This window comes from Leptosomus discolor, chromosome 21 (genome assembly GCF_034619465.1).
Source record: "Leptosomus discolor isolate bLepDis1 chromosome 21, bLepDis1.hap2, whole genome shotgun sequence".
Taxonomy (NCBI): domain Eukaryota; kingdom Metazoa; phylum Chordata; class Aves; order Leptosomiformes; family Leptosomidae; genus Leptosomus; species Leptosomus discolor.
Window position 1 is genome coordinate 3,648,297 of NC_141411.1, and position 18,032 is coordinate 3,666,328.

An 18,032-nucleotide genomic window follows, 5' to 3' on the forward strand; every position below is an offset into this window, starting at 1 on the left:
CTGGCAGGACACAGGATTTCTACAATCCTGCCCAAGCCAGAAGCCAGCAGTCAGCACAGGGAAGGAGAGGGCAGGACACCCCCAGCCCTGCCTTAGTCACCAGACCAACTGCCAGCCTTAATGCCTCAGGTTTAGAGTTAGCACGTTGACTAAGCTTTTTTCTAAACCTCCTCCTTGACACACCGGCTATTACCAGCCATCCACACTTTAACCAAGCCCACAGCACCCACCGTGTGGGATTTCGGCTGCAATCCCAACCCTCACCCTCTCTGCACACAGCAGTTCCCAGCAAGAAAACAAGGCTCGTTTATACTGCTACATTTTTATTAAAGTAACAAAAGCATACGCCTGTCAAAGGATCTGTACATTCTGGATATAAAAACACTACTATACAATTAGTAACCATCCACTCCCTCCAAGTGTAGCTTACAAACTCTCTACCATTTTCACCAAATACAAAAAGCAGGTCCCGTTCAACAGTCCAGCTTGTTAAAAGAAATGACAAGAAACCCCTCAAATACACTGTCTCAAAATACACACGGTTCAGCTCTGCAGTCGAGTATCAGGCTTGTGGGCAGAAGGCAACAGAGCACACCAATTCACAGCTTTTACGTGTAACCAGCTACAAGAGAGAAATGGATCATACCCGGGTTTGGTTGGTTTTGAAGCTACAGACACCTTTAACACGAGACTCCTCCACACCAGGGGCAAAAAAGAACGAGGCTTGGCTATTTTGGTTCTGGAAGTGGGGGCACATTGAGAGCAATTATAGTGTAATCCTTTGGTGTGGGCTGCTGTTCCTGAAACACTTTTCTGGTAAGAGGGAGGAAACAGAGTAAAAAGGGGAGGGAAATCTTAAGACTGCTTTGATCATGACAAATTACAACCCAAGGAAGTACCAGCCTTCGGGAAACTCCACATCCAGCCGAGCAAAGGCGGCTCGCCCTGGATGCGGTTCTCATCATGGGCTTTTCACACAAGCAGGTTAAGCGAGGACTCCAAAAAAACACCAAGATCCCTTTTCAAGTGAAAAGGGAATTTGCTTTTTTGGAAGTTCCCAAGTACTCCCCTCCTGGCGAGGTCACCTATTGCACAAGTTCACCACGGGAAAAGCCCCAGTGCCTCATCTCAGCTTCTGCTTTGCTGACATGAGAATTTCAAGTGATGAAGCGGGAAGTGATGCAACTTCAGAGCCACAGTCTGCTATTACTGTTCAAGGACAAATAACTCGCCACTTGACATTTCAAAAGGATGTAAGAATTGAGGCTGGTTTTCCATTTCTGGAATTCATGATCTGAAGCTCACAAAGATCTAAACTTACTTTTCCACGTTAGCAGTCAGAGGTGGGGAGCTGCACTGATCTTTTTTTAATATATTAAAAACCAAGCTAAGATCTGTGGCAGATGGGAGGCTTCCTTCCTCTCCCAGAGCACCCAAGATTTGGAAATATATTGCACAAATGTCTGAGAACTTGATTCATCAAAGGCTGGGCAAGAACAACTCTTGTTATGCCAGGCAGCTGCCAGGTCAGAAGAAGGGAAGGTAAAAAAAACATGTGCCAAGAGACAAATCTGGGAAAGTTTCATTAAAACCAACCACATCAATGCCCTGCTTTTTCAATCACTTCTCCCAGGATCACTGGAGGAGCACCAGCTGGTTAGTAAAAAGGCAAAGGACATACAACATCCCGGTAAAGGCTCATTCCCAACAGGCAGGTGAAGTTCTTGGGGCAGCACTTTCAGTTCCCTCCCCATTTGTAGCTGCCCAGAGGTGTTTAAGGGCCAAATCCTGAACAACACTTGGGCAAAATCTCCCTGAACACAAGTACCACTGGGACTCCAAGAGGAGTTTTGCTTGAATAGGCTGAGCACAGGACCAGGCATTGATTGTGCAAAACAGTTCTGTACCAATGGATCAGATCCAAACGATGTCCCTTACCAAGGTATCAGTGAAGGCAGCTCCCAGGGACAACCACGTCCTGATCACCCAGAGGAGGAGGAGGAGAGGGAAGAAGTGCTGTGACTTTAAAAGCAAAGTTAGGACACCAAAGCATCTGAGCATCCCCCACACAAGGGAGGAGACCCCCCAGTACTTCTGATTTTACAAGATAGGGCAAAAGGGGTTTTCACACACCAACCTCTACAGCACAAGGCGAGTTGCTTCAGCTCTTCTGGAGAAGTGACACGGTGAGTCGTCAGCATTGGATCGGGCAACTTTTGCCAGCAGGAGGCCAGACTCCGCTCTCGGAGCACAGAGAGGCCGCACAAGAGCAGGTCAGGGGCTGATGCCTAAGCCACGTGCAGCAGAAAGGCTTTGTAATTCACAGCTGTTCAGTGCCAGTTTCGGGGTCTGGAGCACCCTTCTGGGTGTGCAGCACGCAGCGGGTGACAGCCAGGTACTGGGGAGCACCAGGAACAAACAGTACTCCAGTGCCACCACAGTAGCTGCATCTTGGGGACCTTCTCTGCGCAGCCTGACCTCCCCCCCCCAGTGCATCTCTGCCTTGCTCCACTTCACAGGACACCAAGACCCACGTGGCCCCTTTCAGTCCAGCAGCAGACAGGGAAGATGGAGGGGTTGGAGACAGGCCACGCTCCCCCTCGCTTTGTGCTAGGAGTGGGGCAGAGCAGAGCTGCAACACTCACGGAGTAAGTGGGTCCAGAGGAGACGTGCAAGAGCAAAGGAGAGGGATTCCAGGGTCCCCAGCATCACCCAGCCCTGAGGCAAGGTTCCCCCAAACACTATATCCAGGCCCCAGAGAGATCAGACCAGCTGGGGAGTGGAGAAGTGAGTGGAAAACAGACAGCAATGCCTTCATCCCTTCTCCAACAGTACTGCAGTACTGTCGGGTACCAGGATGGTAAGAAGGTGACACAGATATCCCCCACCACCAAGCCACACTCCCCAGCCTGGCTCTTCCCTCTCATCCTCCATTCCATTCCAAGCTGCCCAAGTGAGCAAGCCAGCCCAAAATTGCCATCCAACACTATTAGGTAGATATCGGCTTCATAATAAAAACTTACAAGCTTGCAACAGCTTTAAAAAAAGGCACCTAGAACACCACTTCTGTTCAAAGCAGCGCCTGATATTTTAGTTTTGGATTTTCTTGGATTTTTTTAAAAAATATAAATAGCTCTTCATCTTAAAAATAGATCCTCGGGTGAGGTATACAGTAGCCTGTGTCTTGGCAGTGTAAGGACAAGAGGAGTATTTAGCTGGAGACAGTCATGATGTAGTTTTTGGAAGGACTGGTACGACCTAACATCATCTGGTTCTTACACGTAAGCATCCCATAGGAGCTCACGGGCTTCGTTGCAGTCGCTTCGTATAAGACACAGATGGAGCCGTCCTCACCGATGCGGTAGGAGACCTCGTAGGGGTCCACCCAGAGCGTGAGCTCGCTGGGCAGGAGCTGGTAGAGCTGCGGTAGGCTGAGTCCGATCTGGCTAGCTGCCTTGCTGATAATGGGGTCCATTTTGTGATTGATCCGGATGCAGCGATACCCAGAGCCTTTGAAGGGTTTCTCAGGAAACCAGTGATGTTTGTAGTGCTCTGCAAGGGAAGCGAGAAGGGAGGAGCAGTGAGCAGGCGTGCAGCAGCTGTGAGGAGGTCCGCGTCCTGTTGCAGTCCCGAGGGGGTCCCGCACCTCGCTGCCAGCGGAGGAAACAAAATCCTCCTTCGGCTGCCTCCATCGGACAGAGGCTCCGGAGCAGAGCGCTCAACTATTCATTTGCTGCTTGCTCCAAGGCGCAGGAGCGCAGCTCTTCAGGTCCTAGAAACCCCAGGCAGGATGATGCCACGGGAGCTGGAGTGAGGGGACCCCAACACCTTCACGCCCCAAACACTGGGGTGGCTGGGGTAGATACTGTATCGCCAACAACAAAACGCCACAGTCAGGGAGTAACATCCAGGTCACACTCTAAGTTCAGGGCACATCACCACCCCTTATCTCAGCACAACCACAAACAAACCACCCCTTCTTCGGGCTGATAATGCAAGGCTGTGTTAGGCTGGGAGGAGACCCTTGAACCACCCAGTTAGCACTGAGCCCCAGACATGCTTGTGGGGAGGGGAGCACCAAACCCCAGGGCTGAGCCCTTCTTGCCAGGGGACAGAGCACACAGAGCAGCTCTGGATTATTCATATCAAGCCCCAGAAAGGAAGGGCTTCAAGCAGATGGGCTGCTGCCAGGAGAAAGCAGGGAGGGAGCTGTACAAAACCCCCAGCAGAAGGAGAAAGCAGGGAGGGAGCTGTACAAAACCCCCAGCAGACTGGGCAGGGGACCTGCTCACCCTCAGGGCTCAGGCAGCTGCTGCCCAGGACAGCACAGGGACACCAGTGGGTGCCCAGGGAGGCATACAGGCACCTGCCAGTCCCCCAGGGGACATGGGAAGGTGCCCAAGCAAGGTATCCAGCATCAAAAAGGACACAGGTGGGTGTCAGGAAAGGACATAGATGGATGCCCAACTCAGGCAGGACACGGGTGGGCCCCCAGGGAGGGACAACAGCTCCTGGCAGCAACACGAGGGGCGCCAGGGAAGGACACTCAGTGGTCGCCCGGCCCCGAAAGAAAAAAAAAAAAAAAAAAAAAGAGGACGGATGGACACAAGCGGGCTTCCACCGCGGACTTCCCGCGAAGCCGCTCCCTCCCCGGCCCCGCGCCTCACCTGCGAGCGCTTCCCGCAGCGCCCCGCTGAAGACCTGCAGCTGCTGCTCGCTGACACAGCCCCGCGTCCGCAAAAGGCTGGAAACGAAGCCGACGGCGGCGGCGATCTCGGGCACCATGTCGGCCCGCGGGCCGGCGCGGCGGTGGCTCTGGCGGTGGCTCATGGCGGGGGGGGGTGGCGGCGGCGGCGGCGGCTCCGCGCTGCGCTCGGCTCGGTCTGCGCCGCCGGCTCCGCGCCGCTTTTAAATAGGACAGCGCGGGGAGGCGTCATCGGCGCGGCGGCGCCTATTGGGCGAGAGGGGCGCGGTATGCTAATAGCGCCTGACCTCAGCGCAGTGGAAGGAGTGACGTCGCCGCCGCGATGACAATAGCGGCTTGGGGGGGGGGGGGGGGGGCGGGGGGTTACGGGAGGGCTATTTTTGGGGCTGGCAGGGGAGGAAGAGGAGGAGAAGGAGGAGGAGGAGGAGAAGGAGGAGGAGGAGGAGGAGGAGGAGAGGGCCGGGGCTCGGCCCACCCCAGCTCTGCGCACCCCCTGGTCCAGGGCAGAGCCCCCCCGGGGCTGCGGCACGCGGTGGGCACCGGGTGTCGGGGGTGGCGGTGAGGGGATCGGGGGTCCCTGGTGCTCGTGGCTGACCCACGGGAGGGGACAGGCGTGGGGGCAGGAAGGCAGGGAAAAGGGCTCCCCGGGTGGAACACCCACCCGCCCAGATCCCCCATCGGCCCAGGTGCCCTTGGCGGCCCCTGGGGAAGTCGCTGTCGGGGTCTCCCCAGCTGCTCCCGGGTCCCTGGAGAGGGTTTCGGGGATGCTGGCAACAAGTGGTCCCACTGCCCTCCCCCAAAGCCCAGCCTCCCCGGCCCGCTGCAGGGAACCCCGGAGCACTGGTACCGCCGGGGTCAGGATTCCAAGCCTCCCCGCCAGCGGGTGAGCTCACGGGCCACTTCCACTAAGGAACACGACGCCTCAGGAGGCTCGTCCCTGCCAAGCCGCTGGCAAGTCACTCACTGAAACCGCAAGGGACCGAAGGCACGATGGAAGCTGGTGCGAGGGGAAGGGTGTCCCCCAACAGCTGGCAGCCCCGGAGTCCCGCGTCCTTCTGCCAGGGCATCGGCCCAGTATGGGCGCTGGGTGCTGGACTGGCGTTGGGGTGTTCTCGGCACCAGTGGAGCAGCGTTTCTGCTGACCTGGAATGACACGGATCAGTCACCCAGGGCAGTCAGTGACAACGACCTGTCCCTGATGTCTGCCCCTTCCTCCCCTCCTGGCTTCAGTACAGGGTGGGGTCTGGCCCCCTGCACAGGGGGGCTCCTCTTCCCAGCAGGTTTCCATCACCAAATTTCCTTCCCCAAGACACATCACAGATCCTTGTTCTCCGGACAAGGCCAAATCCTTTCCAGAGATCCCTGAAGCACGCAGGGAGAACTTGCCGCCACCTGCACTGTCCCAGACAGGTGAGGGAGATGAGGGGGAACAGGACAATAACATGCCTCTCTCCAGCCTGGCTTTTGGCTGGAGGAAGAACGGGATCCAGGAGGAGGTGGCTGCAGCGCAGAGGACATGTCCGATCACGGAGCAGGGAGAGCAAGCCAAGGCAAGCATGGAGCAGAACCAGGCGTCCTTGGTTGCCTCCGTCCAGCCCAGCAGCAGGGGAGTGGAGAACCGGTGCAAGCGGTGCACAGCCCTGATGCTGAGCGAGATGCGAGCAGCACCTTAAAGCCACTACAAAACAGGGAGCTGTACCAGCTGGCCCAGCTGCCAGCCCTGCTGCCCGGGATAAAGGCACTCGCCCAGCTTCTGCTGAAACTGGCCCGAAGCTAAAGCAACAGTAGGAGGCCAAGCTCTTTTCTTGCCTTTGCTTTGATCAACCATGAGAGAGTTAGTATCAAAACAGGACGGGATTTCTGAATGAATATTCCCTGGCAGAGAACCGGGATTGTTTCGAGCCATTGTCTCGCAGCCCCAGATGCCTCCATTGGTGTGCACTGGGGGAGGATCTGAAGCCACAGCTCTGATGCGATCCCCGGCGAAAACGCATTCTCCTCCTGTGGCTGGGGCCGCATTTGGCATCTCCGCAAGCAGCGGGTGCCTCTGGAGCAAACCCAGGCAGGGAATTAAATCATCTGGGTTCGCCTCTGCCCGAGGAGCAGCCCCGCGGAGGCTGAGCCGTCGCCGGTTCCCACAGTGCCGCTCCCGTCGCTGGCACGGCGCTTTCGCCGCCGCGCTCCCTGAGCAGGAGGAGCATGCGCCGGCCGGCACGCAGCCCACCAGCGTGGCCCCACCTTATCACGGCTCTGATCGAACCGCTCAGGGTCCTGTCTCTCTTGGCGAGGGGTAGCGACAGCACCACCCGGCCTGTCCCCCTCAAAAGAGGGGCTTTCGTGCGGCAGGGCAGGGGGGAAGGTTTCCAGCACCTCTTTATATAGCAAGTCTTAAAAGCTCCAATTATTTCCCATGACTCAAGGGTGTAACAGGATTTTTTGAGGCCTTTTGCTTCCAGAGTCTGTAGCTCACTTTATTTGCGCCTCTGTCCTTCCTACGTGCGCACACAGTGCATGGGATTTCTTCTGCAGCACGAGGCGACGGCTATGTGGCAACACGGAACCACCGAGCCAGAGCAAAGAGTGAGACAAGAGCTTTTGAAATCGTAGAGGAGGTGGATATAACAGATACTGAGGTGGATATAACAGAGACTGCCCAAGCAGAGGTCTGTACTGACCCCGTTTCAGGCTCTGCGCAGCTTAAAAGAAAGCGCTTTGGGCAGCAGGAGCAGGGTCAAGCCAGCAAGAAGATAGAGCCAAGGAGTCCCCGAGTCCTCCCCTCCCCGCTCCATCTGCCGCTCCATTCATCCGCAGAGCACAAGGAATCAAGCAAATCTCTTGCTATAAACCAGATTTGCCTTTGTAAGCTTTGAAATAAACCCAAGGATTAAAGTCTAAGGACTTTTTTTTTTTTTTTTTTTAAGTCAGCAACACACATGAAAGAGCACATGGGTGCGTGTGAAACCCAGAGCACAGCACAATGCAGGGGGAGGTTATTTATACTGTAGCAGCAGCCAGAGGCCCCTGGAAGAGCTGCATAAACACCCAGCCCGAGCCTGTCCACGCACAGCTTCATTACTTTAAACACACCTGTATTGTCAGCCAGCAGACACGCTCACAGCGCGTGGGTACAGTCATAATCAGCAGAAAATTAGGAGGCAAGCAAAACCGTCCTGGTAGAAGATAACTTTATACAAATATATACCCGTAAAAGCCAAAACAAAACTCAACGCTCAACTTTCCTACTGCGCAGGAGGCCTGAGCAGAGTTTGCAATCTAACCAGACAAGCTGAGAGCAGGGAAAAGGGCTTGTTTCCCCCATCTGGCAGAAGGATCCCATTAAAAAGCACTTGGATGGTATCACCTAGTCCTGAGTCACTGAACAATAACTGCAGCAAGAGGTCTGCTGTCCTCCAGCCTGCCAAGAACAGCCCTAAAGCGAGTGCAGCTTTATTTGCCATTAGGGCTAACAGTGTTCGTTCAGTGCTGCTGATGATCTAACCCTGGCAAGCAGGTTCCCCTCGTCCCCCTTGCTCCGCAAGTGGATGAAGTAAGTGGTGGCACCATTCTCCAAATTCAGATCTTCCATTTATTCTTAATCATCGTCTTTCTACAGGCTCCCTTGGCACAGCTTAGGGCCTTTGTCCTGCGGGTGTTCATATGGTCGGACACAGGCCCCGGTCTCTGAAATCAGATTGTCTTCGTTAAGCCCTTCCAATAAGAGATTTCCTGTGGAGCTCAAGGACCTCTAAGCGGGTTATGTGCCCATAATTTCTGGCCCTGTTACAAGAATACTGCAGTCTTAAAGACAGGGCATGAGACTTAATACATGCTTTCAAATTGCTTTGAGGAGTTACAGAGTAAACAAACAATTAGAAAATAAAATTCATTTTAAAAAGGAGAAGTTAGAGCTGGTTTTAATGTTGTTCTGGCTAGATTAGTTTCCGCCCTGTGTTTAGCTGGAAATGGCTGAGAGCATTTAGATTTCAATTAAAAAAAAAACAAAAAACAAAAAACAATAAACTTCTCTATAGCAATTGGCCAGACTAGAGTTGTAACTGGTTTGACAGGAATTAGAAGTTCAGATAGGCCTTCAAATGCTTTGGCCCTGTTTATCCAAATGAGGTTCAAAACCAGTTGAGCTGGAAATTTTACAATAAAAGGGGAACATTTGTCTTTCAATCAAGGGTTAAAACTCAGCACGGACAGACCAAGCTGCTCACCCGGACTTAGGCTTTTCAAGAGTCAGCAACTCACAGTGTTTTATGTACACCTAAAAGGCGGCTGTTCCCACGCTACTCTCTGACTTGTTATGTTTTTTTGGGGGGGTGATAACACCCTTTTTTAGTCTGACGGGCTGAAGTTCGTAAGGCATGAGGCACAAAAACCAATTTCAAGCTGTCCGTGAATACCATTAGAGTCAGCTGCCAGTCAAGCAGCCACAGTGTGAATCCGCACCCCCTGTTATCAGCAATAAAATAGTTACACAGAATTAACATCCAAATCCTCCTGATTAGACATGTCCCACAGACTAAATTAGCTGTCACGTCCCCCAGCTAGGTCCTTCCCAATTACCCTAGCGTTTGAGAAGGATTTTAAGGGTATCTATATAGATTTGGAAAGCAAGGGCTCGGGGTTTTTTTACATTAAGGAAAAAAAAAAAGTAATCTCTGGGAACAGTTTGGAACTGTACAAATAATAGATTGGTCCGGTTCAAATCTCATTATCTGGCTCTACCGGAGGAGGCACAGACAATTGTGACAGCAGTGCCAGCAGCCACCTGGTTGCTAACACCAGTTAAGCACAATCACTGGGAATTTAAGGGGAAAAAAGCCCAGGGGTAAGCTGGCCTAGTACGTTTAATCACAGCTTTAATTGGTAACCTGTGTCTGACCCCAGAAACAGGCCTGGCAGGCAGGGTAAACAATAAAGCAAGAGTCTTAAGTCCAGCCTACACTTAGAGCTAATAAGTCCTTTCAAAACACACAGTTGTGAAATAAGGCTGTGACTGAACCGTGTGAAATGCGACTGGGGGGGGGAGAGGGAGGACACGGACAGAAAACAAAGCCTTTCCAACCCTTCCGTTTTACAGCACGTATCGATTCCCGGCAGCCTAGACCACAGCCAGGACCAGCACGTAGCATCTTCTAGGCAGGCCGAGCTCCTGGAAGCTTATCTCCCACATGACTCCGTGGTGCTGGGCTTTGCTAAGCACCTCGCCACCTATTTTGGTGCCTGAATGTCTTTTGCCAGCTTGGTCCTTTGTTCTGTCTGTGTCGCCTGTAACCCGAGTCCCCCACGCCAGCTCCGAGGCCTTGGGATTTGGGGACAGGACATGTCAGGACGTGTTTTGGGCATGTCCAGGCAGCTTCGTTTGTAGACTATCAGGGACCTTTAAATATTTCCCTTTGCTTCTGAGCAGATTTGTATGTGGCCTGGGCTTCAGCAAGGGCCCACGTCGTTCCTAGGAGCTGTCTTCCACGGAACAACCTCCCTCTGACCCACTTCCCTTACAGCATGCCATGTTTCCTCATGGAAAACAACCTATCTGACCCACTGCGAATGTCACATCTGTTCACAAGTATTTTAGGAAGCAAACACTGCTGTACTCAGGGGAGGCACAAGCAGAGAGAATTGCTTTTTTCTTCGGACCCCTGACGACTTTGGACCTAGTTTTCCAATGGTGCTGAGCACTGGCTGGCTCCAGCTGCCTTCAGCGCACTCTGGGGTTTTCTCCTTGGCCTCACTAGCTTCTCGCTGAACCCATGTCGTCAATGCCTTGTGTATGTAGACGTTTGTTCAAAGCTTGGAGACGAAGCCTCAGACTACAGTTCCTCACAAAGCTGCCTCGTTGGGGAAGGTGTGTAGATGACCTCACGCTGATTTCAGCGATGGTTTCCTGTTCTTTGCATTTGGTTATCGTTTTTTTCCACATCCTCTTTGCAGGATGCAACTGCCTCCACCTGTCTCTGTCCTGACAACAAAGCTCGAGAGGGGAGAAAGGGGACAATAGAGCGGAGCGCTCACCAAGGCAGCAGGCCCAGAGCAGGGTGAGGATGGGGAGGTGTTTGCACAGTCAGGTCCAGAGAAAGTTGTCCGCTGTAAAACCTGGAACAGGCTTGTTAGTTTTTGAGATAAGAAGAGTCCAGAGCCCTGTCTCTATCTCAGAAACGGAGCAAGGAGCAGCAGGACTCCGGGAGTGAGGCACTGCAGTAAGACGTGCCCCTGAACAGCCCCCTGTCCTGCTCCACCCCTCCTGCCCTTCCCCAGCCCTGGGCGATGACATCTTCCCCCTCTCCTCGCCTCCAGCACAAGGCAAACAGCACGAGGCAGAGGTGCGCGGAGGGCAGCTGCCCCTTGGTAGTTCTCCCTTATCGCAGCACCTTGGGGTGTGTCTGCCTACCTGGACTCTGCTCTTTTCCCCTCTGGAAAGTCCCAGAATAAATACTGGCTCCAGTCAAAACATGATTTCCTTCCCTACAACTGGGAACAAGGAAACCCACCGCTAACTCTGGTGGCGAACCCAGTAACACAGGACATCGGAGCCAAATCCTCCTCAGCACCACAAAGACACACACGAACCACCGCATGAGCTGAGGAGTTATGGTCTAACGTGGGAGAGACAAGACAACCAGCAGGGCAGGAAACCAAGCCTAAGAGATGCTGTGTCTTGCTCCAAGCCACAAAGCAGAGGCAAGATACAGGGCCCTGCCCACGAGCTGCACTGGTGCTGCAGCCCGGCAGGGTAAGGGGCCAGCATTCCTCCCCCCAGCCAGTGCTTTTCAGGCAAACCTCCCTCCTTGGGTCTATCTCACACCTTTCCTTCTAAGGGAGGCTGCAGGGTTATATATAGGGATTCCACACTTCACTGACATGCAGCCATGCTACAAAAAAGGGATTTTTCTTTTCTTAGAAATGAGAAGTTGGAAAAAAACACACCCCAACAAACCCCTCTGGCTGAAACCACAAGACAGGATTTTTGAGGTGGTGAGAATGTGACTTGTCTGCCAAACTCCAGCTCAGCCAGGGAGCAATGCTGTGACGAGCTGCCAAAGCAGCACGTTGCCGAAATCTGCGTTTATTGCTTATAAAGCATTAATGCAGGGAAACGAGCGTCGCAGCGCCATAGCAACCCCAATCATCGGCAAAAAAATAAGGGCAAGAGCACCAAAGGCACTGTTGCTGTAGCAGCTGGTAAGTGAATTTACTGACGCTGTTCAGAGCCGCCTGACACCTCGGCGCTGAGCAGGGGTCTCTGCTGGGCTTTGACTGTGTGTTCTGAAAGCCCGTGAAAAGCAGTTTATTTCCCCGCACTTTGGAGGAGAAGAGCAGGAGATGGGTACAGATCAAAGCGATTTCTATTGCCGCGTCAGAGACCTGAGCTACCACCACAGCATCCTTTGCTGGAGGGTTTTGTAGGACTTAGTGTCCAACAGAACCTGGGATCTTTCTGGGAAGTTCTGTGTTTTCCCACAAGGCTGAAGAGATGATCAAGCCAGTCCCATACAGACTTCAAAGCCTCGGTGCAGCAACAAAAGAGGAGACAAGTAGCTGTAGGACTTCCAGATTTCAGCCTACTCTAGTTTATGGCAAGCTGACCTGGTGAGGGCCAAGTCCAGAATCTCATGACCATCCCAGGCTATGGATCTGGCCATATGGATCTGGCTTCCCCTCCTCTCCCTCCGCACCAGCTCTCTTCCTGGTCCGCAGCTGAACTCCACAGCCCAGGTTATGTCAGGCCTAATCTAGAGCTGCTGTACTGACGAAGCTCTGCCCAATCCATCCCTCTCCCTGTGGCCTCTCTATGCCCAGACTGCAAATCTACAGGAGGACTTTTGTCTTACAGCCAGCAAGAGCTGCAGGATGGTCCAGGCTCCAGCGTGGGAGAGAAGGGACACTGGGAGAAGGTCCTTGGGGTTCTTCTCAGGCTACACCCACAAATATGAAAGAAGCCATCGCTTCCCAGAGCCCAGCAAACCTCCCAACCCCTGCAAACATCAATTAGTGCACAAAGACGGCCCAGATAAAGCAGGGCAACACCCTACAAGAGCTCAGATCTGGGTGGTGCCCTTTCCCAAGAGGCAGGCTGATCCCTGCTTGGAGAGATACCTCCTGGGTAGCAGGTGGACTCTGCAGGACTGCTCTAGGCTGTTCCCAAGGATTCCTCGCCCTCCCTGGCAAAGCCAGCTAATTGGTTTTTGGTGGGGTGCTGCACCTGGGCAGGGGGAGGCAGGCACAGGGTGTACCACATGCATCCACCCACCGGTTCTTTGCAAACCTCCTCACTCTCCACGATTTCACACGTGACCAGCGTGCTCTCCCTAACCAGAACACAGCTCCTTTGTAGCTAACACCAAAGGCCAGTTGAGCATCAGGGCAAAGACAGACTTAGTACCAGCGCTCACGTGGGTGCCTGATGTCTTGCAGAATCCGGCAGAGCCGATGGGGTTTTCTTCACTCTGCCTGTCGCTGAAGTCCCACAGAAAATTCTGTTATTCAGGAAAGTCAGAGAGGCTGAAGCCAAACAGATACCTGGCTTCAGCGCTGGAACTCGCCCGGCACTGCCAGGGTGTGTGCAACCAGGGAGGGAAGGAGGGAGTTGGTTAGTTATTAAAGTAGGGGTCATTTACTCAAAAATCTGGGTTTAGGCATGGCTTTGGATTGCATACAGAGTTCATCTCGGTTTGGATCCCAAATTTCAGGTTACAGCCACATCTGTTACTCACAGGAGTAGCACATAAGCTCTCGCTTCATATTTCTGCATTTCAGCAACAATCAAGGCTTTAGCAGAGTCTCTGGGGGCATTTTTCTGCTCATATTTAGAGGAATTAAGAGTGTCATGATTTTATCTGTGCACATTTGAGGAGAGGAGGTACGGGCTGGATTCCTGAGCCATTTTCAGGTCAGACCTTGGTGCCTGTCCAAGGCCTTGATCTCTTGCTCAATTTCTGCTCGGGACTTTGGTCTCGCTTTACAAAAACCCAGGAGCTTCATGTAGAAGCTAGGTTTGGAATGAAACGGGCACATTTAAACCTGCTTAAGCTAAACATAACTTCAATATCCTGGAAATTGTCTCCAGGAGGCTGCTCTGAGGTATGGCAGGGATGTGATGGTCAAAGACCTGGCCCCAAGGACTCTGACAGAGCATAGACGATCCTGAGAGACCAGCCCCCCCTGGCCCAGGCTGCTTCAGTGCACCCCTGCTGACCAGCGTTCCCCAGAGCTCCTTGGAGTGATCGTCTTCCACATGCTCATCACCAGCTCACACTGTAATTAATGCTTTTGGGAGCCCGGTTATACCCCAGCCCTGCCCCACCCCACCCACTTGTAATGGCAGGGATGGTCCCACTCCCACCCCAGACAGCTATGTCCCTGTCTCCCACAGGGAGGTCAGCGAAGCCGTCTGGGATCTCAGCACCTCTGGAATTTGAGCAGGCGCCAAAAAACAAACACGGTGGCTGAGACATGCCAAGAACAACGACTGGAAATCCAGAGCACGGACGCTGTTCCCCACGAGGTGACAGAGAAAAAGGCTGTGCGAAGGAAACACTGAAGATCTGTGATAGCCACAGTGCGTGGGAGGGTGGAGAGCAGGGTGAGCTGTGTCACAAGGGGAATAGCTACTCGGTTGTAAAAGAAACAACACGCAGCTCACTTGCTGACATACATCCCCCGTTGGGCACAGCAGCCCCAAGGAGGACTTGCCGTCAGAGCAGGGCTCTCAAGAGAAGCCTTGGCAGGAGGGCTTTGCAGCCACATTCCTTAGAAAACAAAAGGAGGTTTGGAAAAACAATAACAATAACCCACTTTCCCCTTCCTGAGCCTTGGCTGAGGCCGTGCTGAGGGAATTATACACAGGGCCCTGTCAGGAAACCTCCCTCACAGCCAGGAAAGCACAGCCCAAGCTGCCAGCAGCTGAGACATCAGCACAGGCCAGGGAAGGGGACAGAGGTGCCAGGCAGGGATTGGAGCCCCTCTGTTAGAGCAGGAGGCAACCTGCTCCTTCCCTTCACAGCCAGCACCATCCTGCCTGGGCACCGTGGGCTCAGCAACTCACCTCCACCTGCACAGGATACCCCGAGGCCTGCAAGACTGAAGTGTCTTTAATACAGCTATCCCCCAAAACCAGCCCACAAAGTAGGGTGCTATTTCTTCTCCCCTATTTCCCAGAAGGTAAACTGAGTCGCAGGAAAGCATAATGGCATGCCTGGGGCAGGCCAGCGGTTTGTGATGGAGCCAGGAATTGAACTGAAGTGTCCCCCCAAAACTCACATTCCTAACCACCAAGTCACACATCTTTTGTTCCCAGCATCCCCAGCAGCTCCAGTACCAGATGAGCCCAGTCTGCTGTGTCAGAGCCACGCAGAGGCACGGCAGCTCTGCAGCTAAGATCCTCTGCCTACATTCTAGCTGTCTGCCTCACCCTGACCAGACTCAGGTCTGGATGCAAAAGCTTGTTGGGTAACCCAAGATTTGAAAGTTAGTATTCATGATTAAAGAGCTGCCCAAAACAGTTTCACCAGCATTTGGGAAATCTGGATCTCAGCATTGAAGATGTTATGGCAGTGTAAAACAAGAGTTATGGCTCACATGCTTCTGCAACCTCCAGTATGGGATGCTGTGGACGTCTATCAAGGTTTTCAACTCTGATGTAGCTTGTTAGAGCCTGTTCAAAAGCTAACCACACCCCTGCTACCCATCTCAAGGTGTGAAGCCAGGTTGAAGTCCCTCACTGTCCAGCTCTGCTGTGTGTGCTTAGGATCATGTTCCTCTCAGCAGGCCTGAAAAGCAGTTGAACAAGCACGCTAGGGTTGATCCTGCTCTGGATTTGCAAAAGCAACTCACTTTTTCTCAGTAGGTGCCTCAGTTTCCTGATGCACATGGAGGCTCCCTTGCCATGATGAAAGCACCTGGAGACTTAGGAACCTAAAAAAGTGCATTTCTAATGAGTGGAAGGAGCTGGGAATGTAGCTGTGAGGCAAACCTCTGCTAGAAAGAGGATGAATGCCGTGAAGGTCTCCCCACAGAAGACACTGTGCAAGAGGGGAAGGGAGGGGAAAACCACCTTCCAGTTTCCCTGCAGCAACAAGCCTCACAAAAACACAAGACCCAGGACTGTTTTCTTATGGTCCCTGCAACGGGGCCGTTCTCAAGCCAGGCCATGGACACTGGGTACGGAAATGACCCAGTGGGGCAGGAAAACATTCCCATGTGATCCATTAGTCCTGGCTGACAGGGCTCCAGGGATCTCCACTCCCTCCTGTGCCTGCAGCTCTCACCACGATAAGCGTTTCAGATTTGCCTCATATATATGCCCTTGAAATCTGCTGAGGCTGGAAGAGTAAACAGACCTTAAAAGGGTCTCAAATTCCTGCCTTCCACTCCCTCATTCTCAAGAGTACTCCTGAGTGAAGCAGCTTTTGCAGAGACCAGGCAACTGAAAGCCCTCTTTACCATACAAAGCAGCTAATAATAACTCATGCACCCTTCACCCTGCCTGCTCCAGAGCCCAGGAGGGCCCTTCTTGGCCACTGTACACGTTTGTCTGCCATAAATGGCTGTTTTCCCTCTTTCTAGCAAGGCCACATTGTGCTCAAACTGTTCTGTTCCACCATTATAAATACCAGCGTAAAGTTGCCAGCGCTTGATATCTCATCACAAGTCATCTCATGTTTGAAGCTTTTCTCTCCCTCCTGCAAGGGGCAAGCTTTTAATTAAAAAGAGGTTACTGCTGAAAAGAAAATTGAAAACATGAACTGACTCTGCAGATCCATGTTAAGGTCTGAAACATAGGAGTCAGCTGAAAGAAGCAGAGAAAAAAAATGAAGAAGAAAATCAAATTTCGGTTTTGGATGTTGATGTGTGTTTTGGGGCGGGAAGAGGGTAGAAGACCCATTATGATTTTAAACATTTTAGAAGCTACCAAAATCATTAAATTCCCTGACTTTCCTGGAGCTCCCTTGGATGGACACCAGCACAGCAGAACACTAGGCCTGGTGAGCCAGAGGGAGCAGGGTGTTGTAGCACCACGGGTTGGTATTCAGCCTTTCCTCGCACCCTGCTGTATCCCAGAGCTCGTTCACAGAGTTCTTTCAGCTTTATTTTCAGAAAGCGAAGGCCTGAGCTCTGTGCAGACTGGAATACATGCATCAGAAAACATCCCAGGAGTACTACTGGTGAGCTACGAGGAGGATCTGGTCCACCCAAAAAGCAAATAGGTGCCCTGTGGGCAGCTCTGCTGACTCCAAGACTTGCGCTCATGATGCCTCCTCCTCCAAGCACAGACAGCACACAGCAAGAAGGGCTCTTCCTGGCTAGTGGGGGTGGGCAATGATGCAATTTTTTCCAACTTACCACTTCCTTCAGCCTCTGGATCTTAACAGTGTCCTTCCTAGGGCTCAGGTGACTCTCTGCCTTCTGTACCAGGATCGGTGCTGACGTTGTTATCATAGCCAGATCCTGGCTCGTATTTCCCTGGAGGAGGACGGAGTGACTCCAGATTTAGAGCTGAGATGCAGATTAGGTTATGCTTGCCTCAGGCATTTTGCTGCTTCAGCAGAGGTCAATCTTCAGGCAGGGAAGGGACAAGATGGCTTTCAGGAACCTGGTAAAAGGGTAGAATAAAGCAGATAGCTGCCTTTTGTCTCAAAAGACCAGGATCTAACGGAGAAATCTCATGGTATTCGCAGAACAAATATATCCTTCCACTACACACAAAACACTTCAAGGAAGTTTTTTCCCTTTAGCACCATTTTCTTGGGAAGATTTCTCAGAACCTGGCTGGAATTTCTCATCAAAAAGCAGGAGAGGAAGACAGCAAGCGTGTCTCTGCCCAGAGCAACCCACACTCCCCCTGCAGTGGCAGCTCTCAAAGTCAAGCCCTTCTTCTGGCGGGTCACATCTGAATCTGGGTCACAGACATCCAGAGTCTCAGTTTCAGTCTGCTTCAGAACAGAAAGAAGACACGAAACTCCTTTTTTTGCAAGAAAGAAGGAAAACCCCAGTACTTCTCCAGCCAGCTGTTCCTCAGCAGGAGCAGAGCAATAATGTCCACTTCAAAGATGTCACCTAAGACACACCTAAGATGAGTGCTTTAGAGACATGTGAGCAGGTAAATCATTTGAAGGGCCATCTTGGGCCCTGTAAGTGCCCCTGGGTATGCTAAAAATTGGCCACAATTACTCTGTGGGGTGTTTACCTTACATAATTGTCTTAATTATATGGGGCTGCCTAATTACACTTTATGCAGCTTTAACTATGCAAAGAAAGGCATCACACATGGGCTAGAAAAGATTCTGACCACGTCTTGACCAAAACGAGAAAAACAGAA

General features: G+C 52.4%; 1 protein-coding gene across 2 annotated transcripts; it reads right to left on the reverse strand.

Moving 5' to 3' along the window:
• Positions 1 to 306: 306 nt before the first annotated feature.
• BTG2 (BTG anti-proliferation factor 2) lies at positions 307 to 4,830 on the reverse strand. Of its 2 annotated transcripts, XR_015183989.1 has the most exons (3): positions 4,668 to 4,830; positions 2,138 to 3,552; positions 1,963 to 1,978 (listed from the first exon to the last, which is right to left on the reverse strand). XR_015183989.1 is itself a non-coding variant. In XM_086476433.1 (2 exons), the coding sequence occupies exons 1-2, from the start codon at positions 4,828 to 4,830 to the stop codon at positions 3,212 to 3,214; spliced, it is 504 nt and encodes a 167-aa protein (XP_086332559.1). In that variant the 3' UTR covers positions 307 to 3,211. The 2 variants fall into 2 exon arrangements, 1 of the variants encoding a protein (XP_086332559.1); XM_086476433.1 differs by having other exon boundaries at positions 307 to 3,552.
• Between the last annotated feature and the right edge of the window lie 13,202 nt (positions 4,831 to 18,032).

What these genes read in the sequence shown, in the direction of transcription:
- BTG2 (XM_086476433.1), bottom strand. Translation starts at nt 4,830, where the DNA reads ATGAGCCACCGCCAGAGCCACCGCCGCGCCGGCCCGCGGGCCGACATG. An exon ending in GCTGCGGGAAGCGCTCGCAG is followed by an intron (nt 3,553 to 4,667) that starts GTGAGGCGCGGG and finishes CTTCCCTTGCAG; the next exon opens with AGCACTACAAACATCACTGG.